General features: G+C 37.1%; 1 protein-coding gene across 4 annotated transcripts in view; it reads right to left on the bottom strand.

Annotated features, from left to right (window-relative positions):
• Positions 1–423: 423 nt before the first annotated feature.
• arap2 (ArfGAP with RhoGAP domain, ankyrin repeat and PH domain 2) overlaps positions 424–25956 on the bottom strand; it is a 77880-nt gene continuing 52347 nt past the window's right edge. For 3 of the 4 annotated variants that reach the window (XM_043244640.1, XM_043244638.1, XM_043244639.1), the window contains exons 16-33: positions 25755–25899; positions 25151–25253; positions 24373–24571; positions 20529–20592; positions 19839–20002; positions 19475–19687; positions 17975–18080; positions 16691–16838; positions 15197–15265; positions 13331–13405; positions 12868–12985; positions 11922–12050; positions 10537–10673; positions 8559–8641; positions 6444–6479; positions 6124–6187; positions 3067–3189; positions 424–2770 (exon numbers count right to left, since the gene is read on the bottom strand). In XM_043244640.1, the coding sequence (XP_043100575.1) occupies positions 2447–2770; positions 3067–3189; positions 6124–6187; positions 6444–6479; positions 8559–8641; positions 10537–10673; positions 11922–12050; positions 12868–12985; positions 13331–13405; positions 15197–15265; positions 16691–16838; positions 17975–18080; positions 19475–19687; positions 19839–20002; positions 20529–20592; positions 24373–24571; positions 25151–25253; positions 25755–25899 (2300 nt within the window). In that variant the 3' untranslated portion in view covers positions 424–2446. The remainder of the gene's footprint in view (positions 2771–3066; positions 3190–6123; positions 6188–6443; positions 6480–8558; positions 8642–10536; positions 10674–11921; positions 12051–12867; positions 12986–13330; positions 13406–15196; positions 15266–16690; positions 16839–17974; positions 18081–19474; positions 19688–19838; positions 20003–20528; positions 20593–24372; positions 24572–25150; positions 25254–25754; positions 25900–25956) is intronic. The other variant, XR_006251374.1, reaches the window with a different exon arrangement.

The raw sequence follows: 25956 nt of genomic DNA, 5'->3' as shown, positions 1-25956 counted from the left end.
TTGTGTGTCAAAGTCACGCATAATGTTTTCAATTATTTGAGGTCCTTCGTTTCCCACACTCCTGCCATATGGTGACCTTCAGATGAGAGAGAAGCTCCAGCGCGGCGTAGCAGCAATGCTTAGGCGGGAAACGCAGCGGAAACCGGCGAGAACAAACACACGTGCGAGCTTTGAGTGACAGGAGCGCAGAAGCGACGTGTTTCAATCAAAACCGTAACATGTGGCGACGCTCAAGGTGTCAGCATCTGACAGTCGTCATTTATAAACACGCTAATTAATTCAAGCATAAAAACTTTAATGAGGGAGATGGCGCAGGTGTGTCACTTACACCTCTGGATGATTACAGACAGTAAATCAAACTAAGACAATAAAATGCAACCTGATTAACACTTTAAGAGTAACAGGAACACTCTCGAGTCAAAATGGCAGCGGCATACTTTTACAAGCAGATCATAAAATACTGGCAGTGTGCCGGGAGTATATTTATACAGACGTCGAAGGAGTTGAGAGAGCACTTGGAAAGTGACTGCAAATAAGCGGATGCAACATTTATACAATCAATATACAGTATATACATTACCGTACAAAAGCTTGAGGTAAGATTTACATTTTTTTTGCTTTTATCTAGGAAAGATGCATTAAACTGCTGTTCGATGTAGTAGCATTGATCTTTTAGATTTTATTTAATTTACTGCTTTTATGTTCATTATAGTTACATTTTGAAACACACACATAACAAAATAAAAATGCATTTCATGTCATGTTTTTATGGTTTTGTTTTTATAAAAAAATATTTAACGTGTTAAAAATAGTGAATAGTTATCTTAAACTGTAATAGTATTTAAAAAAAAATTTGATATTTATTTATTTATATATATATATATATATATATATATATATATATATATATATATATATATATATATATATATATATATATATATATACTGTTTTTTTTTTTATCAAAATACTCAGCCTTGGTGAGAGTACAAGATGTCTTTTAAAAATTAAATATTTAAACCAACCACAAACCTGAATCCTAGTGTACTATATGAACCATTTAACTTTATTTACATGTCACACAGACTTTAGTATATGTTATATGTTTTGATGACAGGAAGAGTGCACGATTACCATTTTAAAAACCACCATGAAATGCAGATGGATGTTAAGTGATTCATAATCTACATAAAATGTCAACTATAAATATTTAATATCAAACTGGGTGACAATATTCAACGTGTACGCTCTCCTACTACTATGCATTATTCAACAACTTTGGAGTGTTTGGAATGCTGGGTAAGTTTTGTATCCAACTATAAATAGGCACAAGATTCTCTCGAAAAAAAAAAAAAAAACACGTGGTAGACCATTAGGATTGTAATGACTAATTCAGCTCACTTCTGAACAGCCACTTTCATTACATGGAGGTTTGATAAGTTCTAAACAGATCAATGCAATTGGAGCATCATTGTCTGGTAGTGTCTTCAACCTCCGCTGGCACGAAAACAGAGGAATGAGAATGAGGGAAAACAGCAGGACTATTTCTGTACCCAACTATAAAAAGGCCACGCAATTCTCGAGTCAAAAACATGCTTGGTAAATCTTGAGGCACATAGGTATTAAAATGATCAAAATACAACCAAAAAATAAAATAAAAAAAATTAATTAAAAAAATTAGCCAGTGTATAAGGTATCTAACTAACAACCTTTTAGTGTAGCACAACGGTTCATTTTATTAAATGTGTTAAATATTCAGAAATTTACCTTAACCTAGACTTACTAATGCTGCAAAAGCATTATTCACAGCTTATATTACCTAATAGATTAAAGTTGTGTCGCAAATACATTATGGAAGTGCACTTTTTTTTCCTCCTGGAAGAGCAGGATCCTTTTTCGGATTGCGATGGACATTTCACCATGAATGTAAAAGTATTGTTTTACTGAAGCACATTATCATTGAAAGTAAACAGATAAAAATATATAAAAATAGGATAAAATTCGATTTTGTGCCAACTTTAACTAATGCTAATGTTGCCAATTCACTCATCTCAGAACAACCAGTTTCAAAATAGGAAAGATTTAAGACGATATAGTAACATTTGCTGTCTAGTTAGTGTCTTTTTCAGCCTCAAAAACAGATGTGAGAATGAAATGCATGTCATAATGCAAAAGTCTAAAACAATCACTGATGTTGAATAATACTGAATTATATCGTTCTAAATTGAAGGATAAAGGCTCAAAGCAAATCTTTGGCAAATAGCTGTAGTTGTGCTCAAAAAAAGTCTTTACCCAAATGTGAGTAAGCACGTTTACTCTCCAAGTCCATACGCTAAAAAAAATCCTGCTGCTGTGCTTCGTGGGTTGATTTGTTCTTGGTTTTTCCTCAAGCATAATGGAAGAGCAACAGACTAGGCTCTTGTCTTTCTGTCTCTGTATATCTCTCTTAATTGTCTTCTTTCAGAGAGCGTCCCGTTTTGTTGAGAACAGTACTTAGTTCATTAATGATGTTTTGTGGCAACTGCGCACCTCTGCTGGGCACCTTCTTCTGTGATAGCAGGGTGAGAGCGCCGGGGTCTTGTTGAAGCGATGGTCTACGCTGAGACCGGAGTGTGTCATCAATCCCCATTTCAAGCCCGGAGACACTCGAAGTTCCTTCACCGCTTGCCAATTTATGCATCAAGTCCGGTTGGTTGCTCACATCTGTGGTCATTTGGTTTCGTGCGTTTGAACCTTCTGTACTCGTAGCGAGGACTGACTTCCCTTTAGCCTGCAGAACAGAAGGGGGGGAAGTACATGGATATACATGGCGGTGCGATTCAAAAGGCTGTTTTGTATGCGGCGGATAAACTTGACGCCCAATTCAAACAACCATTTTTCTAGACAAGGCGACGTGGATATGGTTTAACTGACAACAAAGATGGAGATCAGGGCTGATCTACTGCCAACTGTGCTGGCCTTTAGAAGTGTTCATCGAAGCACAAAAATCATTAAGCAACATTAAATGAAAAGGTTTGTTGAGTACTTGTGACATTTATGTGAGTGTAGAGCAGGTTTAGCGCTGACCTCTCTCTGGTGTTTGGCTGTGCTGGTCTTTGCAGTGCTGTAAGTGGATGTTCTTCCTCTGCTCAGGTTATAAGGTAACGATGCACTCTGTCTTAGGTCTTTAGGCCATAAGTCACTGGCATGCTGCAAATACATTTACATTTAGGCATTTCCAAGTTGCTTTTATCTCACATTGCGTTTAAAATGTACATTTTGTGCATAATCAAATACATGATTTGGCTGATGTCAAGGAAATGCTCTACTGATTGAGCTAAAAGAAACAACGCAATTTCCAACCAATCAAATATTTTACAGGAGAGCGTTACTATAAAAAACATACAGGAAATAACGGCGTGTGCAAGACAACAAAGATACGAAAAACGTGTCGTAGTGCTTACCTCACTATAAAAACCTTAAGTTGATTTTTATTTTTTATTTTTGAACAAGAAGAAGCAATTCATATTAATCACTAATGAAACGTGAGAGTAAGGACATTTAAAAATGTTACAAAAATAATGAAATTTCAAATAAATGCTGTTCTTTTCAAATTTCTATTCTTCAAAGAATCCTGAAAAAAAGTAGAATGGTGTCCACAAATAATAATGTTTCTTGAGCATTAAATCGGCACATAAGAATGATTTCTGAAGGACCATGTGACACTGAAGACTTTAAAATCAGAAATTGCATTATAAAAAGTCTAATTTACTATGCAAATATTACGGAGACATCATCACTCTCTTTTGAATGCCAGGCATTCTGTATTTTTTGACAAAGTTTAGTAAATAATAAATCATTTAGTAAAACTCCTTTATAATAATGTTTTCAGGAATACCATTACCGCCAATTTAGGATTTGATTAATTCTCATGACATTTCTAGGCCTGGAAGTCAAGACATTTACCTAAAATTTTGATATTTTCCATGACAGGGGGAACTTAGGAAGAAATAGTTTCATACAGAAAATGTATAGTTTACTTTTAATGCTTTAAGTCTCAGGCAAGTGAAATGTTTAAAACTTCCATATATTCTCGAGCAGCTCTAACTAACACTAACTTTTTGACCTTAATGATGTAGGAACAAATGTGCTGGAACATTCTGGACCTATTCCTGAGCTGAACACTCACTAAGACAGCTCATACTTTCCGCTGTGACTTTATGGCCTTTGAGTTGTTCTTCACGTCTACATCCTCATTTTAGCAGCAGAAGGTCTCATCTGCCTGTTCCTTTACCTACCCAGCGCTGCTCGCCAGTTTCTATGGAAACCATGCCAAGCAGAATGCTGGGTGAAATGGAAGCAGCGAGAGGTTAGAAGAGTCTCACTGCACATAGTATCAATTAATCTACCTGCATGAACTGCACAACCACTTTTAGTGCGTGTAGCAATGAGACGTAACAATATGTACACTAAATTATGGTACATGCCCTCCACTTCTCGTTTACTCTACCGCTGGAAGAAAAAGAAAAAAACAAACCCTGCAGCACCTCTCTGCGCCCCACCTTCCCGAAAGAGGAAAAAAATTAAGAACCCAAGCGCTTTATTTTTCTTCCTCGTATCAGTTCAAAGCCACAAAAGCAAGAATAAACCTCGACAATGAAAACAGCGAACCTGTGGGAAGTAGATAAGGATGAGGCATTAGGACCGAAGAGAGGGGCAGGAAAAATCTGAGAGGGTTAGAGGATTGGAGGAGAGATCTAAACAATGGCTAAATCATCTACTACAGTACTTCTCTGCCATCTCTTGCCTTTGGTTTAAGTTATTAATAGTGAATCAGCTGAGTCAGGCCCTCTGTGTGTAGTAGCGCCCGGCTTGTCTAAAGAAGAGTCTGCTGGAACCAGTGTTATTGTGGCAGTCTGCATGACCTTATTTCAGCTAAAAGACCTTTCCGGATAATGTGATTTATACTCATGGAGGATGACCTTGAAAACATTCCCTCTTTCATTCTTAGGGCTAGTTTTCGTCTAACTTTCTCTGGGAAAAGGAAATGCAGCGTTATATATATAAAAAAAAGGACTGTGCATACTAAAAATAGTACAAATAATATAATACTGAGAGACTTAATTGTGAACAGAATACAGTGATGCTAACTGCAACGAAATGAAAATGTGTTCTATTCTACATTTACGTAAAGTGCTTTTTAACCTAATTATGTAGGACATCTTTATGTGCAATTTCATAATGCCTTCTATTGTTTTTGAAATATGGTTAAAGTTCAATGGCAAATGTACTGGCAGTTACTGATGGAAAACTAACATAACGCTAAATGTACTTTAATGTCATTTCTACTGAAACAGGTACACGTTGTGTATTTAGGGAAACACTTTATTTTAAGGTGTCATAATACAAAGTAATTACCTAAATAGGTACTTGGTAGTAGCCATAAAATGTACTTATTATGTAACTAAGCTATGGAACTGCTTGAAATTAGTTTGTAATATTACACATATATATCTATTTGAAAATCTGGAATCTGAGTGCAAGGGAGAAAAAAAAACCATTGAGAAAGATTTTAGCATAAAAGAAATTGTTGTTGGCTAATAAAGTGCTTTACATGAGGTATATGATTTAGTATGTTAACACATCAAATTAAATGTGCTTTATTAAAGAAAATATCATTTGAAGTAAAATTCTTGATTTCACATTATTCCAAACTGCACTTTTTAAAAAAAGCATGTGAAGGTGTACTGTCTGTAAGACCATATAAGTGGTCTTTGTTTTATAAACATTATCTGCAAGTAACCTGTATAAAAAGGCACTTTTAACTTTCTTTTCATTTGAAGTATGCTACAAGTGCACATTCGATACAGTTGGGATTTTCCATATTCATGTACCATGGTAAGACACTCCAAAGTACTTTATGGAATAGCTCCAAAAAGAAAAAATCATGGTAATATCTTGGAACTTTATGAAGTTATAAAAAAAAGCCTTATTTTTGGTTGCTAAATTCGAAGTAAACAGCAACTAAGTGCCAGGTGTGGAACAGTAGCCATCTAAAAATTACATTATAAAAACTCTTCACATGCCCATTTGTAACAATGTTAACTGCGCATTACGAGCACTTAGAAAACGAAGAAAGCTCACCTTCACTCTGATAATGGAGGTGACCCAGTCCTGCTGAGAATCATTCCCTTTACAGCAGAAATACCTTTTTCAGGAAGGACGCAAAGGCACATATTCAGAACACTGAGGCACTCAAGTGTCCTATTTGAAATTCAGTCATGCAGTTCTGTGGTTCAAGTACTAAGCTGTACAAAAACCTTAGTAAGTTTCGGGCTGAGATATTAAAAAAAAAAAAAAAAAAAAAGAATCTATTATTCAGTTCCAGATAAATGTTTTTCCTAAAAACCGTGCTGAAGCGTGTGATTGACTGTGCAATTAGGAACAGAGTTAATTGCACTTACCACTGCTGCTTTTCAGTATAAACAGTAAATCCCCAACTGTTGAAAATTAGTCAGAAAAACAACAACAGAAAGTATTCCATTAGTTTCGCAGCATTTCATTCAGGTTCTCCACATCAATTTACAACGACTACATTCAGCTTTTCCTGATGGTGTGCCCCAGTCTGACCCCTTGAGAACCTCTAAAGTGCTAAGATACCATTAAATTCAGCTTAACTTTCACAGGCAGCTGACAAGCCTAATAGAAAAGATGACCTATTTTGCTTGTGTAAGAGAATTGTATCATTGCTACACTTTACATTCTTACAGATGTAACTGTTTTGCTGACCTGCTCTCTCGTTAATTTATTAAATTCCTGGTTCATGGTCTAAATGGTTCAAACTAAATTCTGACCTTACACGCAGCATTTTAGTCATTGTGGCTGACAAACAGCCGTTATTTCCACACAACCGGTCACATAATGAGCATTAAAATGTGTTTCATCAACCTCTGGCACTTCGTCCCTGGTGCGAAAAAAAAACATATAATTGTATATTGAATTTATTGCCTCACTCTGAAAACCCAGTAGGGTTAAGAATTCAAAACTCAATCTTAGAAAAGAATAAAATAAAACATTTCAATGACATCACTTCTCCCCCACAACAAATACTTTTGCTTTAATTAAAGTTTCATAAAAATTGTCAGTGAAGAGTCTGACTAAGCTGAAACATGATCATTCAAGGAAAATATTACAGTATGTTAAATTAAGCTATACAGTATACATCTATAACGTATAGACACTCTGACCACAAATAAAAACAATTGTGGGCACATTTTATTAATGTCTTATTTAAATTGTAGCCACCTTTTATAAATTCGTTCTTTTGTTTTAGGAAAATCGTGGCCGTCAGGCCATGCTATATTAATTATTTTGTTTCCTTGTTTTAATTTAATTAAATCACGGCCACAAATTAGTTCTCACAATGTACTAATTTGTGGCCACATATAATTAATTTGCTTTAGTTAAAGTGTGGCAATGTTGTATTCATTTGTTCCCTTGTTTTAATTTAGCTAAATTGTGGCCACCATTTTTTTGTGGAATGAATTCTTAATTAATGATCACGTTATCTTGTTTTCTTCTTTCCGGCATGCCATGTGCTGGCTTCAACTATGTGTGAAATGTCGTTTCCACCATGTTATCGATCACCATACACCATTTGAAATTGTCACTGTGGTAGAAATGTTCGCGACGGTCCCCGCGATGCATGTATGTCCACCGTTGGACAACGTAAACACGAGAGTGTGAAAATGAGTACATTTTCTATTTCAGGAAACAAAAGCGCCCGGTTGAAGAAAAACCTACAAATGAGCAAACGCTAAACGGTCCGCATATTAATACCCCGATGCAACCTTAAAATGAAATAATGTGCAAACAGGATCGAAAGTCATTTAAGGGTACGTGCAAGAATCATGTCCGGGATACGTTCACGAGGAAAATTACGAATAAATGATCATTAGCCAAAAAAAAATAAATAAATCTTCAGCGCACTCATAAATTACATTACAGCCATAAATTACAAAAACGCAACATTATTGAAATGAAACAAATCCACAGTTAACAATTTTCCCAGCAGGAGAGAGAAAAACATAGTACAGTGTATTTGCTAAATTACGTTTAATGAATTTCGTAATTGTGGGATATAAATCTGCTTTCAGATTGACTGTGATAGTCTTGTTTCTGACGGGGGGGACTTGGCGCTAAACCAAGCAGCTCTGTGTGTTTGGCACAAGATACAAAGACTGAACTCGAAGCTCATTTGAGCACGAACCTAGAGTTAATGTCAGAACATTTATGAATCGATCTTAATTACACATTTAGGATTATTAATACGTCTTTCGGTGTGGCCACGCTAATTTTGAATAATTTGTTTCATACCACTGTTTGTAGGCTCTACGTGCTCTGGGTTAAAATCGGTGTTATAATGAGGGTTTGGGAAAATTGTTACAAAAAAGTACCAGTTTGTTGATGAACTTCAGTGAGCTATGATTAGGTAGCACTTTTTTTTAAAACGTAAAATGTTTTTAAAAATAGCTCATTGCATCAAATGGTTTTTAGTGCACTAGATAAAAGACCATTACCTGCTTGTTGGTTTCAACTTCCTTCGTAGCCCTAAGTAACATTTAACAGACATTAGTGGAGCCTCTCTTTCAGGTTTGGTACTCTGTGGAAACAATAGCACACGTTTCAAAATCAACACATGGCTTTTATTAAAAAATAATTGCGTTAAAGGGATAGTTCACCCAAAACTGAAAATGTGATGTTTATTTGCTTACCCCCAGAGCATCCGAGGTGACTTTGTTTCTTCAGTAGAACACAAATGAAGATTTTTAACTCAAACCGTTGCAGTCTGTCAGTTATATAATGGAAGACTAGAACGCTAGAACGTTAGAACGCTAACAAACGTTCCAAAGCTCTGAGGGTCAAAAAAACAAAAAAAACATACACAGACAAAACAAAATTAAACAGCTCGTGGAGACATGAAAGTGATTGGTCTGTGCAAAAAACTGAAAAGTATATGTAAGGATGTAAGTATATATCTACGTGCCAGAGCATGCGCCGGAGGAGAGTCGGAGATTGTGATGTATAAGAGGTATATAAAATCAAAATTGTGGTGTATAAAATCATATAAATACTATTTAGCTTTTTGCACAGACGTGATCGTTTCCGTGTCTTAACATCTCGATGTATCATCACAAGCCGTAGGGTTTAATTTGGTTTATGCTGTGTATGTTTTTTTTTTTTGACTATCAGAGATTTGGAACGTTTGGTAGCAATTGACTTCCATTATATGACTGACAGACTGCAACGGTTTGAGAAACAAAGTCACCAACATCTTGGATGCCCTGGGGGTAAGCAGATAAACATAAAATTTTCATTTCTGAGTAAACTATCCCTTTAACGCGCGTGCAACCTAGCTCATGCTTAATGCCGCTTTATTACAGGTAATAATGCTATGCGTCTATTAAAATCCTATCCATACAATCAACGCAGCTAAAACCGTTCACATACTGTATGCAAAAAAATAAAAATAAAAAATCAGCTTTATTTCCCCCAGCTCATTCACTTGAATCAAAAGGGGAAAAACTGCAATTTCCTGTTTACAGCTGTTGAGAGCCCAAGGGCATTGTGTAAACTAGCATGTGCCGACAACATTGTGTTGTTGCCTGGAAGGGATGTACTTCGTACGTAATGCACTGCAAAACACGGGCGGCTCAGGCGAACACATCGACGACAGCAAAAATTACATCTAACCGAGAATCCTAACTCACGAAAAAGCAAGAGAACAAGAAAACAAAGGCATCAGAATATCAATTAAATTTCTGCTTCACAGCCAATTCCCACCTTCTTCACTTGATAATTAGCTGAATATTCCGCAGCAGCCAGAAATTACACTAATTAAGCAAAGAACAGCCTTCATTCAGAGTGTCTTTGCCTCTCCGCCTTCCTTCCATCTCACACACACACACACACATCCACACTTCGCTCAAATATCAGTTATTAACACATCCTGCACTCTTTAGGAGACTGTGTCTTAGCTCACGGAGCGTGTGCCCCTGAGGAAGAGCAGATCGGCGTGTGCACGCAGTGAATAAAGCAAGTATGAGGAGATATTAAAGAGAGAGAACCTAACAGACTGCAGTCGTGTAAATCACTGTACTCATTTCAGAGGGTATGAGAAGTCCCACATTACTTTAATTCAAAATGAAAATAGCCATTAAGGGTTTATTTGTTTTCTTTTTTTTTTTCATGCTTATTACAAGCGGGCCCCTGCGATAGGCCCAAAGCAGGTAATTTCACATCCGCTGTGTTTTTTAATTACTATTTCATCTGTAAACGCATGCTAAGAAAACAAACAGCGCTAATATGAAACGCCACGGCGAAAAATCGAAATTGGTAAACTGCCGACTGCTGCAGGGCCGCTGGCGAACGGAGATACTGCACAGAGGTTGATCCCCATGAACAGAGATATTTAAATATTACCATGGGCAGAGATACTTAAAGACCTCGCCAAGCATTTCGACTCAGAAATTAAGAGTGAAAATGAAGGAGACGTACTTTTATGTCTTTGTATAACAGCAGTTTTTTGTCTTGTAGTACCAGGTATCGGTCCTGAAACTTATTCCCCAAAAGCAGTTTGGAAGAACCGTCTTTGAATTTGAGTTGCTCTCCTTTAATGAAATCCTTCAGTTTGTCTGTCACAAACAAAGAACACCACAAAGAAAACATATCGAGTCATAGCATGAAGTATTTATGAGACAGAATATACAAACTATACATACACTGCAGCACTGCACCAATGTAGCCCCCTCTACTTCAAACTCTAGCAAGGTGTCATACATTTTTAAAATGGCTAAAGTTGTACTGAAAAGCAAAGTGAAATCTCATCTGCAACACATTTCCAGCTTAACACATTTGAGAGACTAGCACATACACATCCTGCCACATGAATAAACCTCTGCATCACAGGACTGCTTAATATATATTAATATCTTTAGTGAGGCATGTAGAGAAGCTATTACTCAGTGCAGGTAGAAAATTATGATTTCTGGCTGTCGTTACTGATGGTTTCAATAGGAAACCAAAAAGAGCGTAAATGCACTTTCTAAAAAAAAACTGCTTTGCTTTTCTGCAACTACTCCATTTATCATCAAGAGTGAAAAATTGATCAGGAAATTGGTGCGGAGACTCTAAAAAGTGAAATTAGGCCAGAATCAGAAAACTTTATGACTGATAGTAACTATGGCTAGTCTATACTTATCAGGCGATTTATTATATATTTGTTGGCCACATTGCCGATTCAATTAATCAGTTAAAAAAGATTTATGAAATTACCAGGGTCATCAACTGAAAATATTCATAGTCTCCATATGTCATGTTTCATTCAATAAAATAAACATGAGAGAATTGAGATGGATATCAGCAGTTTTAATGTCCATGCACTTTAGACATTCTTCAAACTATAAGTTTGAAGTCACTTTGCAACTACATGTCTACTGACTCTCAGAGTTGACTTTAAGGGTAGGTTTAGGGTTAGTAGAATATGCTGACATATACTTGCTAAGTTTCACGTAATCAGTCCGTTGTATGTCGTGGATCCATGCGTTTAGAAGACATTAAGCAGTCGACTAATACTACAATGACATGTAATAGTTGACATGTAGTTGCAAAATTACTTACTGTTAGTAGAATGTCTAAAGTGGACTCTTGATTTAAAGTGTTCATTTAATGCATTAAGTGCTAACAAGGCTATAAACTGTGAGATCTATGTAAAAATAAATAAATAAATAAGCACAGCTCTAAGCGTAACCACAAGCTATTCTTTGAATGTGAATCCAATTAAACACTGACTGTAAATATAACAAAACAATAAGGTTGTTAAATCTGTCCATCGTAGTTTAGAGCGATGTTCTGGGCTGCATTAGGACAGTCATTGTTGGTACCTGAGTTGGAATCTGTCATTTTAGAACCAGAGTATTTCTTAATGAGCAGGAAGGCCGAGCTGGGATCCTCCAGAGAGCTCCACTCCAATACCTGCTCCAGAATCTTCTCTTTGTAGTGTAAGGGCCGCTCTGAGCGCAGAGAGAAACGATGTTTCGCGATTGATTGTGACTCCACAGAACAAAAAGGCCAGAAACATATGCTATGCAAATATGTTAACACTTTCTAGCTTCTAGACATGCAAGCTCGATTTCACACATCATTGTGCTTCAAAAAGTGTCAGAACGCAATTCGTGTAAGTATGTTTGATGGGCTGTGTAAAAGTTGTGTAGTATTTATACAATATGTTCCTGGACAAACATACAAGACAGCCTCTAGGATCTAAAAAAATTAATCAGCAGGATTGCATATTCTTCCAACCATTCACTTAACAAAACAAACAAACAAACAAACAAAACAATCCTCCTCACCATCACCACCCCCCCCAAAAAAAACTGTTTGTGCTTTAGGTTTGTCCTCCACACAAACATAATTATGTGGTGCAAATTTGTAATTATCGCCAGCCAATCTGACTATGATTAGAAAACACACTCAAGTGCAAAATAGATCCATTATCAAGTTGTAATTTGTAAAAAGGAAAACACAATGCTAGCTATTGGCAAAAATCACTCTTACACCACCTGTCTCCCCCTCCCACCAATGCATCACAATCTGTTAATAGTTTCGCATAACCCTCACGAAATAATAATAGTACTAATCATGCGCATTCACTTAGCTATTGAAGCATTTTAATGTGTTTGTAAGCCTTAGAGGAACATCATTAAATGCTCTAATAATTTGCTATGCGCTTGCTAAAAAGACGCTTTACGTAGAACTCACTCGTAAGTTCACTCGTAAGACTGTTTTTTATTGCTTAATTGTAAGATTTGACAGCAGCAGGACCCTTACCCATCTCTCCATTCTCAATGACCTCAAAAGTGGTCCAGAGATCTTGAGCTTTGACCTCAATCCCCTTCATCTCCAGAGTGCCGATGGCAAGCTCGTCTGACCTCATGCTAGGAGACACCTTATAGACACAGACATCGGTATTATTCTGTTTTCTCTGTTTTAAACGTTCAATGCCTCATTTCCTTGCGCAAAAAAGATTGATCTACTTTTGCTGGAGGAGAAATGAGAGGAAAACAGGAAAAAAGATATCAAAGAAGTGGCAAGAGAAAAAAACACTCTGAAGCAACCTCTATTAACTGAGGTTTACCTGGACTACTGATAAAACACAATTACTCTCACAATTAAATCAAACATGCCTTTGATTAACTGCGGTTTGATTTAGTCTGTGGCAGAATACCCTCTAGGTTCACACACACAGACAGCCAGACAGTCACACACACCTCAGAGAGCGAGGGAAACAAACCTTGATTAAACAGCACTTCTCTGGCTCCTTTTTTTCCAAGTAGACTTCAAATATCAGGTCACCAGCAGGAGAGAACTGCAGACACAGGTAACACACAGGGAGACAGACATACACAACTTTAAATACATACGTAATTCATATAAATATATAGCAAGAAAGAAAGAAAGAAAGAAAAGGCTTATCTAAGAAACTAAGCACCCAACTGTACAGCAGTCTTTGTGGATATAATACAAAAGCAATCAGCAGCCCATTCAGTTCAGACCAGCGTCTGTGTGTGTCTGACTAAATGACACACAGCTGGAGTCCCACACATCATTTAGCAGCATTACACAACAAAAGCTGGCAAACATCTTAGCTCGTGTAAACCCCAGATTAAAGCTCCTCTTCGAAACGAATGAAACTGCGTTGGCAAAATGTATTTAAATGTAGCGTAAATGACACATATGCTACTGTAACGTTCTATATGAACAGTGTATAAACACTGCTATTCAGATGTTCTGTGTCTTATACAACGAAACTTGGTTGTTTATGCAGCCATGGAATTGTGGTAGTCAAAAGTTTGAATAGAAAGTAGCTGAATACATGTTTCTACTATCTAATTCAGTGCAGTGGTTCTCAACCAACAGTGTTGGGAAGTAACTAGTTACTAATAAAACTAATTTAAAAAAGAGATCAGTAACAGATACTGAGAACATTTGTGTAATTCAATTAGATACTTATGAAAATGTAAAAATTTACAAACGAGGTAACATTTTATATCATATTTGGGTTTATGAAGGCCTGTATGCTTTATTTTTAAGATTAACTGTTTTTATTTTCCAAATCACTAATAGTTTCCTGTCATAACTATGCAAGACTTGATTTAAAAAAACTGCATCGTGGCTATTGAACTATATCTTGTATTGGTTTTAAATGTGTATATAACCAAAGAACGTTTAATTTTGTGGTGGTTGTGCTTTAAAATTCAATTATTATAATCTTCACTTAAGTAATGAAGTATTTCAAAAGTAATAGCAATGAGTGTTGAATGTTACTGTAAGGTTAACCCTGCCTGGTGTACATGTTTGAAAATAAGCAATAGTGGCAAAAATGAGAATTTTTGAGAAATAACTAAAAAGTAATCCAATATAGTTAGTTACATTACCTACATTGCATTACACTACTTATTACATTTTAGATAACTTGGTAACTTGTAATCTGTAATTTAGCTAACCTTCCCAACACTGTCTACCAAGGGGCCCGAGGCACACTGGGGGGGGGGCCCTTAACAACCAAGGAGAAGGTGACCACTGAAACTAAAGGAAAAAAACATCAAATGCATTCCAAAGAAAAATGCGCTAAATTCATCTCTTCTGTGGTAGTCATGCTTTTAATTTGTGAATAAAAAAATCGACCGCTACTGTATTGTGTTTCAGTGTGTGAATGTGAAAAGCGTTTTAAGTGTTCAAAAGCTTCAAGTATTTTTCATGGGTCAGTTCCAACATTGTCCTTGCCCCCAACTTGAACACATTCACTGAAACTTTTTAAACTTGGACAGTAGCAAACAAAGGAAGATTAATTTGTTTTTCAGCTTATCTGAACAAATTGTTCCTTATGGTGCCAGTGAGGTATAAAGCAGGAGACAGGAAGGTTAGGTAGCACAAAGAGCTTGCTGTTTGCTCTAATTTGCTCAAAACAATACCAATACAGGTCAAAGTGATTCTGTGACCTGTAAAAACGTAAACGCACATATATTCCAACACAAGGAGGTTAAAAGCTAAATGCGCACGTTTATGGCCTGTAACATCATGCTTTATAAAAACCCACAAACACACACACACACACACACACACCTATTTAGCAGGAAGGTTAAAAGGGGTGACTTACCGTGGTGTCCTTCCACCTGGTGATAAAGCTGTTTTCTTTCTCCATTTGCCTAACCTGCTCTTCATTGACCTGTTTTAATGGACCCGCACAGATAAACACAGATTAAAGCCCCTGTGCACAGTAAACAGACCTGCTCACATCCCTAACAGCAAAGTCAGGGCATTTCAACTCTACAAAAAGCATCCCATAAGTGGATCTGTTTAAAACGGCATGTCAGTAAACTTAAAAGTTGAATGGTCAATAACATACACAAGTGGATTATGAGTTGTCAGATTATTTTAATATACAGTATAACGGATGATAATTGAAATCTCATAGTGCAAGTTCATTCTAAATGTAAAAACACCGAAAAAGAGTTAAAGGAAGCGATTTGAGTTTATAAGCTTCAAAATAATGGCCACTATGCACCAGCATTGCCAAGCTTGGAAGAGCCAGAATAAATTTGTAAAAAACGTATTCATCTGAAAGAAGAAAGCCATATAGACATCAGGATGGCTTGGGGGTGAATAAAGTATGGGTTCATTTCCATTTTATGGTGAACTCCTTTAATGCTCACTTAAAGCTAACCTTTAACAGCGTTAAACACAATATTTCATACTGCGCATTATGTTGCGATAGACAGAATGATTGATTTTAAACGCTTTAATTTTATTTACGACAATACCTTAAATTAGCTATTTGAGAGATATTTACTAAGCAGTTTGACAACATTGGCGCACTTGCAAAAAAAACTCAATGAAAATGTTAACTTGTATAGAAAACTTTTAATTTACACCTACACGTCTGGTGTTACGCTACATATTACTTTAGTGCAATTTCCCATACTTTTCTCTAGATCATGGCTTTTAGCGACGCTAAACTTCACATTTCACACGTTCTCCCTCTCTCCAAAAGTACAAGCGTGTGTATGTGCGAAGCCAGGGGGGCCTTATGAATGTACGAGCGGGCCGAGGGGGAATTAGCACAGCGCAGCACTGTAAATCCCATTACAGAGGCACGCGTCCAAGTGCAACACGAGCACTGTCTCCTTCTTCACACACTTACGCTAAAGCTGCGCATTTCACGGAGTTGAATGGAAATGCTTTTCACTGTTCATAGCACCATGGAGTTTGTCGTATACTCTGTAATGGGTAAACATCCACAGCTTGCCAGTTTGTTATAGCCCTCTTCAAATGAAGGGTTCAATACAGACAGCCGTCTATTTTCACCGGCGGTAATTAAAATGGACGGTAATATCTTGCATCCAATTTGTCAGTAATAAGTAGACGGCAAGTGACTACTAAATGAAGGTCTTGCGTATTAATAAAAAAGGGTATAACGGTATATAATCAACCCCACACACCTGCCAAAACAAAAACTGTGAAATGTCTCTCGAATCTCGAATATGTGGGGAGTGAATATTGGAGCGGTCTCGCGTTTAGCGGGGCCCTCGGGACTCAAGCGCCAGAGGTCGCCTAGGTCTGAATCCGCAGAGAGGACACACGTTTAACTCACGGAAAAGAGCTGGATGTAATTGTTGATGAGGTCTTCCACCACGCGGGTCTCCGGAGCCGTGTGTCCCTCCGTCTGAAACAGGCACGAGGAGAAAACACACGCCAGATTCTGCGTGTTCATCTGGTTGATATGCGAGCACCTCTGGATCCTGTGCAGAAGTAATATATGTGCATAAATATGTGAATACTTCTGGAAAAAGACCTACATAAATCATAGATGAGTAAACACACACCATCCATACGAATATATATACACTCCGGAATTTACTAAATTCTGTGTGTGACGTGTTATAACTGTTGCAACTCTTGCATGCAAGCCCGAGATAAAGCAAAGTAGTATAGCAGTATAACTATTTTTTTATGCCTAAATTAAATCGTAATATTTACAAAGACTGACTTATTTATTTTTGTTATTTTGTTTAATTACACTACTTTTGAAAATTCTGCTATCTGTGGAATTTTTTTTATGTTTTAAAAGGTCTCTTACGCTTATCAAGTCAGTAAAACTGTTGTGAAATATTATTACATATTATTAAAACCATTTTCAATTCTTGGTTTAAATGCAATTTATTCCTGAAATGCAAATCAGGATCTATATAAGCAACTTCTCCATTATTCAGAACCATTGGATCCTTTAGAAATCAATGTGATAGTTTTGTCATTTCTTATATAAATTTTGTTATAATTAATGATAAAAACATTTTCTCTTGCTTAATATATTGGTGAAAATGATTATAAACAGAAAGTTCAAAACAACAGTATTTATTTGAAATACACTTTTAGGTATTAACCGCAGATAGCACAAAGTAGATCAATAAATAGAGCACTTATCCTATTGGAAAAACGTATTTGATCCAAAAAGCTTTTGTTGCCATGGTGATATTGTTTACATAACTTCACGGCAGTTTTATGAAGAAAGCTATGACAGGAAGTGAACAAAATAAAAGCACATATAAGCAACAAAAGAAAGTAGGTAGGTGCAAATGCTTTGTAGACCTGAACACAGCAAAATGATTATTGTACATCACAGGGGGAATGTTAGACTAGACTCCAAATATGCCAAAAGGGCCAATTAAGCCTTCTTCAAACAATTAGAGGCATTACAAGAATATTTCGAGCAATCTTGACATACCCAGTGAGGGTTTGGAGTGCCCATGTTCATTGTGAGCTATTTAACCAAACTTCAAACATTAACACAATACCAACTGGAAATGTTACTGGCTTCAGGGAATGTAATTGCAGAATGTTAAAAGGGGAACAAAAGGGGATAAAAAGGGGAAATTACCTGTACAGATGCTGCAGGAGAGCACCAAGTGTTGACCTGTTGACCTTGGGTAAACTCTGAATGTAGGATGAATATTTTTGTACTCTGACCTTCTGATCCTGTTCATCTGCATTTATGGAAAATAAGCACTATTTAAAGTAGAAATGTAATGCGCATTTACAAGTTCTGTTTGCATTGTAAACGAATAAAACTCCTTGACCAAAAACCTTAAAAGGTGCGTTCAGTAACTCGGTGCTGGTTTATACTCACGCCATACGGAAACCTTTTCTATAAAACGTGTTTTAATTATAGGGTACAAAGAGGCTAAACGCACACCTTGAGAAACAAATTGCTTTTCACTGCATCTAAAATGTATAATCACAGAAAAATAGATGTGTTTTTATTGAACATTAATGGAGCGACAGATTTTGTGTGAAAAATAAGTCATACACGTCCTTTATTATATCTAAAAATCTTAGAAATTTAAAAGGGTTAAACACATGGGGTAAAAGAATCACCAGCACGGGACAAAAGGCGCACCATACTGTAGGTTTACAGTACTGATAACAAATGATATGATTTATTATATGATTAATATCATGAAATATGATGGTTACATTCTAACCGTGGTTATCATCTCTAAGATGGACACCCGGCATAATATATAATATTTACCATCTGAATCTAACTATGTCATTTCAACAAATGGAAAAGACAGCCATGAATTAATTATCATGTTAATTACTGTGCCTTCGAGGCCCAACAGCAGAGGCACTTTTACCCTAAATACCATAATTTTGCATATTCTTTTGTTATTTAGAAACGGTTGCTTAAATGATCTTAAACAAAACCAAAAATGAATAAGAAGACCTTTGTCTCAAAATAGACGCATTCATCTTATTTGCTACTTAAATCTACAACATTTTGAACATATAAACATTAGTTTGACTAAACACAGAATCAGCTTTGCGCTGCCTGTGACCGAGTCGAGGATCAGACGAATTTTTATGCGCGTCTTAAAAAGCGTATATTTGGGAAAGTGCTATGAAATCTAGTGGTTTACAGGAAAATAAGATCAAATGCTCCTTTTAGCCCCATCGCACCCTATATGAATCCAGACAAGCAGCTCAATGTATTTTGCCATCATAAAATGAAAATGACGAAGAGAATTCATGCTCATTAGCTGATGCTTCGGTAGATACGCTAATGAAAATCAGTCAAAATAACACACTTATTGTATCGAGCTTTACCAGTAGAAAAAATGTGAGAATCAGTACCTCTACAGCTGAAGAAGCAAAAAGTTTCAAGCTAAGAGACTGACGGAAAACAAAGAGAAAGATCTATAGATGGCGGTGTGGCGTCTAACACTACTGTGGTAGCTGTACTTAAAGTGCAAAAAAATGCTGATGCAAACTATTGAGCGCACCTTTAGTAACAACCAACTGGGCTTTAGAGTAGTTTGATCTATATTTGAACACAAATTAATGTTTGAACACAGAGTAAGTGGTTGGCAGCACTAACCAAGGACAGATATCCAAAAAGGGTACAGCTCTTTAGCCAAGAGAGCATCTTCACTGTGAGACAGAAAGCTCTTGAGTGTGTCTGTGACATCCTCTAGTCGGTGGTCTTGGGCCCGTAGCTTAACAACCCGAGCGTTCTTGGTAAAGTCCTGCAGGAGCTGGGCTACGCGGCCGGGGTCACCGTTCTTCTGGTAAATTCCCTCATAACACAGACCTGGGAAAAGACAAGAGCTTTGTGAGATAGCTCTACAGTGTCCTCTATGATAGAATTTGAATAAGAATGATTAACAGTTAGATACATTAAATAGATAGCTCACAATTAAATGCAAATGATGAAATCTCATATTAATATAAGTATAACTTACCATATTGGGTGACAAAAGCAATGCAGCTATCCACAATGATGGGAACATCATTTTTATTCATCTGCTGGTTGCCGAGAGCCATACCGTCTGTCCCAGCTGCCAACTGGATGGAAGAATGCCACAGTGCAAAGTCCTGCTTGGTTATGCCATGTATGTACACAGTTCTGTATAAAAAAACACACACACACGTCTTCAAATTAAAATAGAATTCACAAAAAGTGGCGCTATGACAGCATATTGTGAAATTATATTATAATTTAACATAACTGTTTCATATTTTTTTGCATTTAAAATGTGATTTATACATGTGATTGTAAAGCTGATTTTACAGAACTTAACTCCAGATAACAAATGTCAAGTGAACCTCCAGAAAACATTTCTAATAAGCTAGATGCTCAAAATACTTTTCATATTAGTTGAAAAGTATTATTCGTATTAGTTGTTATGCTTGTTTTTTGTATGAATTTCTATTTGATGAATAGAAAGTTAAAAAGAACAGCATTTGCTTAAAACGTGAAGATATTACAAATACTGTGAAACATTATAATGCCTCTTGACATTACTAAAACCTTAGATTGTTTTAACGTGTCTGAATACACAAAGGAATCAATTCATTTCTATTTCTCTTTCAATAAATAAATGAATTCTCAAACTTGTGAACGATAGCGTGTGCATTAAGGTGTACCGTACCTCCCACTTTCAACCATGAGTAAGACCTGAATCTTCTCATCGCCCTCCATATAAGTGGACACAGCTGAGGGAAAAAAACAGGGAAAACTTTGCTGAAGCAGTCCGTAGCTCTATTACCTAAAGTCTGTTGCTTTAATTATCTTAAACAAAACAAAAAAAAATCATTAAAAGGATAAAAGCGCTCTCAGACAAACCAAAATGAAAAGCATCGGGAGTGAAATAAAACAGAGGAACGCCAAGTGAAACAAATGATGAGAGCTTTAGTGTTTTGTAAACTTTCCAGCTGGAGTAAGTGAAGCAGAAAGCCGAGTGCTGCTGGTCATTAGTTTCTGCTGCAGTACATGAGAAAATCGCCTCGCTGAACCCATCAGACACATGCACAGTTGTACATACACAATCAGAGTCATTGATTCCTCAACCAATCTTCCTCACATCTGTCATTTTCCCACTCCCTTATGTCTCCCTCTTTTTCCCTCAAGTGCCAGACCAAATTTTGCAAATCCTATTCAGTGACCGCAACCCTCTATCAATCTTTGTATTGGGATTAATTAATTAATCAAATTCATGGAGTCAATCACTTGTGAATAAATTCAGAGATTAATCCATTTCAGAGCGATAAAAAAAACAAAACTAATCAAAACAGGTCAAGTGAGAACTAAATTGCTCAATTATTTTTGAAACTCCATACTCAACCGAAACATAGGAACTTAAGTGCTAAAAACAAGCACTTTAATTGTTGCACTTTAGCCACTTTCAAGGTTGGCAAATTTTGTTTACCAATGTTTATTGAAAATTTTATTTATTTTAAAGGAAACGAGAGCTGCCGGGCGCGCAGGGTTTATTAAAAGCCATTACTGAAAAGAAGCGAGCATTCACTATCACGGTTTGATAAAAACGAACATTTCTCCTTTTAAAAACAAACACTTCATCCTTTTAACCTCTCTTAAACATTAACGCCCTTAACTTTTATTAAGGAACTAACAAAACAGAATTAAACCAAACAGCCTTGTAGCGCTGGGGCTAGCATTGAGATTCCAATAACACCTCTCTCGGCTCTCTTTTTCTTGTTTACAGATACACAGAAATTATTTACAATGGGAGAGTAACTTCCTATTAAAGGTGGCCGGTGAGCTTCCCTCCCATTTAGCGAGGTTTTAAATTATGTTGACAGATGAAAGAGAAGACAATTTCAAAACTAATTATGCTTAAAGTTCCCACTGGACATGCAGTGTGGACCGAAACTCTTGAGACCACTAGTGAGAACAGTTTTCATTGCAACAGCACACAATGATTGATACATCTTAAAAAAATGCTTTTGTCAGCAGCACTCAAGTAACAGAAACCCCAAGTGTGTGCAAGAAAGTCTACAGCATGATCCAAGACGATCCAAAGAGCATCTCGAACTTGAGAGTCACATGACTTTCAAATTTAAGGTGGTATTTAAATTTGCATTTCATTTCTTCCGATCAGGACCGAAAAATGAAAATTTATAATAAAAGGATCCTTATATGAGAGAACCTGTAGTACCCGCACTTGCTTGACACATTTCAGGACCACGGACAGCCACGTCTTTAACAAATACTGTAACCTTACCATACTGTCATTCGGGAAGTTAACAGGAACTATTCAGAGGTGCTTTGAAGCATTTGCTTACAAAAGACTATAAGAATTCCTTTCAAAAGCCTCTTTGTAGGCAAAATATTATGTATGACTTTCAGATGTCATTTCTACACAAAGCTTTTCCATTGCTAAATGGATGAATCTGACATTGCTCTCTTGTTTATGGCAGGAGTGAGTAAAAGAGGGTGAGCTGGGGCAGGCTGTGAACTGCTGGTCTGCCTATGTCTGTATCCTAATCTAATTTCACAGAGTTGCAGCCCTTTGAGGCCCATATGTTCTGTCGCTATAGAGATCTTAAACCACTGGAGACGGTTCGTTAGCGTGCCACGCTACATTTCAAGGCTCCGCGAACTGTTGAGGCATCACCCTCTTAATCCTGCCCCGAGTATGTTGGCTTTCTGGATTTGATCCTTTTTTTGGCCTTGAACGGATTAGGAAAAAAAAAGAGATTCATTGATTTTTCCCGCCTCGTTCTAGCGCAATTGATTGAAAATGTTGCAAATCTGGTCCATGGGTGCCAACTCGTGTCAACTACCTCCCGCCCAAACACGATTGCCATCGGCAACCGCGGTCTCCCTTGGAGACAGACTAGACGTGTGACCAGACGAGCATTTTAGAGACGTGGGAACGGAGTCAAACATTAGCACACTGAATGCCAACGAGGAAATACAAGCAATAGACATAGAAAAAAGCCACAGAAGACTAGGTCTAGTATTTCATATGAGATTTCAAGAAAATGGTTTCATGCATTCACTTTACCTCACACATCACTAATGCAGTCATTAAAAGAACAGACAATATGGACAATCTTTTTAAACGGATGATCCTAAAAATGCAAGTTGTTAGAATTAAAAGCACATATACAAGCACACTTTTAGTGGCCAATTTCAGGATTAGTTCACCAGAAACTATAATCTTGAGTGACTTTCTTTCTTTTGTAGAACACAAAGGGAGAATAATGCGCTGGATGCAGTTACATCCATTAGAGAATATCGTTTCCAAGCTTCAAAAAGGATACTTTACTGTTATTTGTCTCGAGTGACCTGTTAACCACTGCAATCAGATCAGTTAATCAGTAAATCAGATCAGTAGTCAGTAAACTGAACTTGAGAATCAGACCAGATCGATTGGAGAAAAAACCATTGAAACTGGAATTAATTCAAGGCCTGCCTTATAATAACAGTTTGTTTGCCAGTCAGACATTGCAACTTCTCTAATGGACTCTCGTAAAGGCTGAAAGGAGCAAGGACAGATGACAAGATTTTCAATGAACCACTGAAAAATTAAAAACATAATCTGTTCCTCACCTATGCCGTTATTAACTACAAAAAAATTGAAATCACTGAAAATTGGTAATTGAAATGATTATACGTAACCATTTTCCAGAATCGATTAAAAACACATCTCTTCCATCTTTATTTGACCCACTAACTCTAGCGCTGTCTATTGTAATTCTATTCTTTAAAAAAACTAACACTAGCTTATCTAATATTTTTTATTTTATTTGTTTTCTTTTTTATTATATAAATAACAAAGGCAAAACAGGCCGCTTCTAACGCTAGTTTGCTCAATTCTTTTTCTATTCTGTTTTCTTTTTTAATTTATTAAACAATTTAAAAAACCTTGCTACCTGTTGCTATGTCAAGCTTACTTAGACTCGCATATCATTGCTGTTCTCGTTGATTTTGACTGTTTGCATTTCCCTCATTTGTAAGTCACTTTGGATAAAAGTGTCTGCTGAATGACTAAATGTAAATAAAGCTGAAAAAAAAAATTTGTAAAAAAATGATGCCTATTTTTTTCCATTTAATTTTTTATATTGGATGAGGTACTAAAATTTGTGAAAAAAAAAATCCATAAAAATAGCTATACACACGGCAAAAAAAAACAAATACAAAACTGTAAATATGTAAAATCAAAGCTGATTCGAAATAAATACTATAAGTATAGTATATAAACAATACTAAAATAGCACTTTTCCTCTCACACAAAGCTATCAAGTAAGTTTAGATTTATTGGTGATTTTCATGATAAATTGTAATGATGAGTTTTTTTTTTTTTTCCTAGTCTCATTTACTTTCGCTTATATTAAAAAGAATATTCATGTTTTTTTTTAAAAAAACTAAACAAAAGAAAGAAAGTCACAAAGGTTAGAAAAAAACATGGGTGAACTATTCCCTTAATATCTTTCATTCGACTGGTATGCATGCGTATTTGTCCTCACTAAGCTCCTGTAGGCGTTTGAGCTGAAGAACTCCCTCCTCTTCATCTTCATCTCCAGAACAGAAGTAGAGTTCTGAGCCCGCCAGAGCAAACCATCCCATTCGCCAATGATAAAGGTCGTGCCCCTCTTTATAGTGCAGTCGGCCAATAAGCTCGCCGTCCTGCCTCAGCAGAGCATCTGCCCTTGCAGGGACGAAACACTGAAACGAGAGAGAAAAACATTAGACAGAGGAGCCGCGTGAGATGCAGAGAGAAAACATTTAAAAGTCAGGGGCTTGTGCAGATCACACAAAGAAGTTTCTAGTGTTTTCTGTCAAACAGAAACTACAGCTAACCCTGGAGTTGCATTAAACCGGCATATACAGATAGAAGTACAAACACAAACACCCTTTGAACATTCCCTAGCTGAGCTCTCAGAGTTACGCAAACACTTCAGCCTAGACACTAGCACCTCCACACTTCACTTAAATGGGAATATGTGCGAGTGTGTGTGTGTGTGTGTGTGTGAGTGAGTGAGTGATGAGAGGCAAGTGAGATGGATCTGTTTGAAGGAGTAATAGCATACACCCACTCGCACAAGAAAAACACTAACGCACACCGACACAACAGGGACAAAGACACAATAAAATGACCTTCAAGAGTCGCCGCGTACAGCACAGTACGGCAAGCGCTGCAATTCATATTTAAACACAGACGCGCACACACATGCCGAACCCCTGCAATGCTAAAGTTGCGCTGAATCTTTTAAGAGTTATTTTATGTGTTGGAGTGAGTGTAACCTTGGTGATGGCATGTGTCCAATCCTGCTGTGCGTCCGAGGTCTCCGCTCCGAACACCAGAACTCTCTGAGAGCGCAGGTACAACTCAAAGGTGAACACTGGCCTGGGGGAGGTGTGGAAACAGCACAATTAGCACACACACACACACACACACGCATGCACAAAGTGACTGAAACACACACGTGCCCACATCCTCACAGCTGTGAAAAAGAAAGGATGGTGATTAATCTCCGTTAGTCTTTTGCTCTTACAATAAACAGCTGAACGCTAGAGATTAATCCAGGGGGAAAGGTCACTCTCTTAATGGCTTTAACAGCTCTGACTTGTGGCCCACATTTTTTGGACAGGGGGGATATTTTTGTTACAGTAAAAAGAGCAAAAGAATTCAAGAAAAAGGGGGATTTCTGGCTAATCGGGTAATAGGTCAGCCGCCGTGCCGGTGTTCTCTCGTTTCTTGTTAGCGTTTGTTAGCGTGTAGAAACTCTGAGGTGGGGTCACATCTGAAACACTTTCTGTAACCTCTGAGCCACAAAAGAATGAGTTCATTAGCGAGAGAGTATTAGAGAAAGAGGAAGAGAGGGAGAGGGAGGGGGAAAACCCAGACCCTGTTTCGGTGATGTTTTCAGTGTTGTTGATGGCCAGGCTCACTACGTCGCCCACGTCAACCCGGCCTATGGGTGTCGCGTTCTTCTCATTTTCATAGTAACTAAGAAATCCACCTTCCAGCGTACACCAACGGCGGACCAGGTCTGAAACACATACAAACAGAAAAACATCAGATTTAACTGCTGAGTATTAGATTTCAT

Source organism: Puntigrus tetrazona, chromosome 7, assembly GCF_018831695.1.
Source record: "Puntigrus tetrazona isolate hp1 chromosome 7, ASM1883169v1, whole genome shotgun sequence".
NCBI lineage: Eukaryota > Metazoa > Chordata > Actinopteri > Cypriniformes > Cyprinidae > Puntigrus > Puntigrus tetrazona.
The sequence above is the reverse complement of the archived record's forward strand: the minus strand, read 5'-3'. Positions and strand labels throughout refer to the sequence as shown.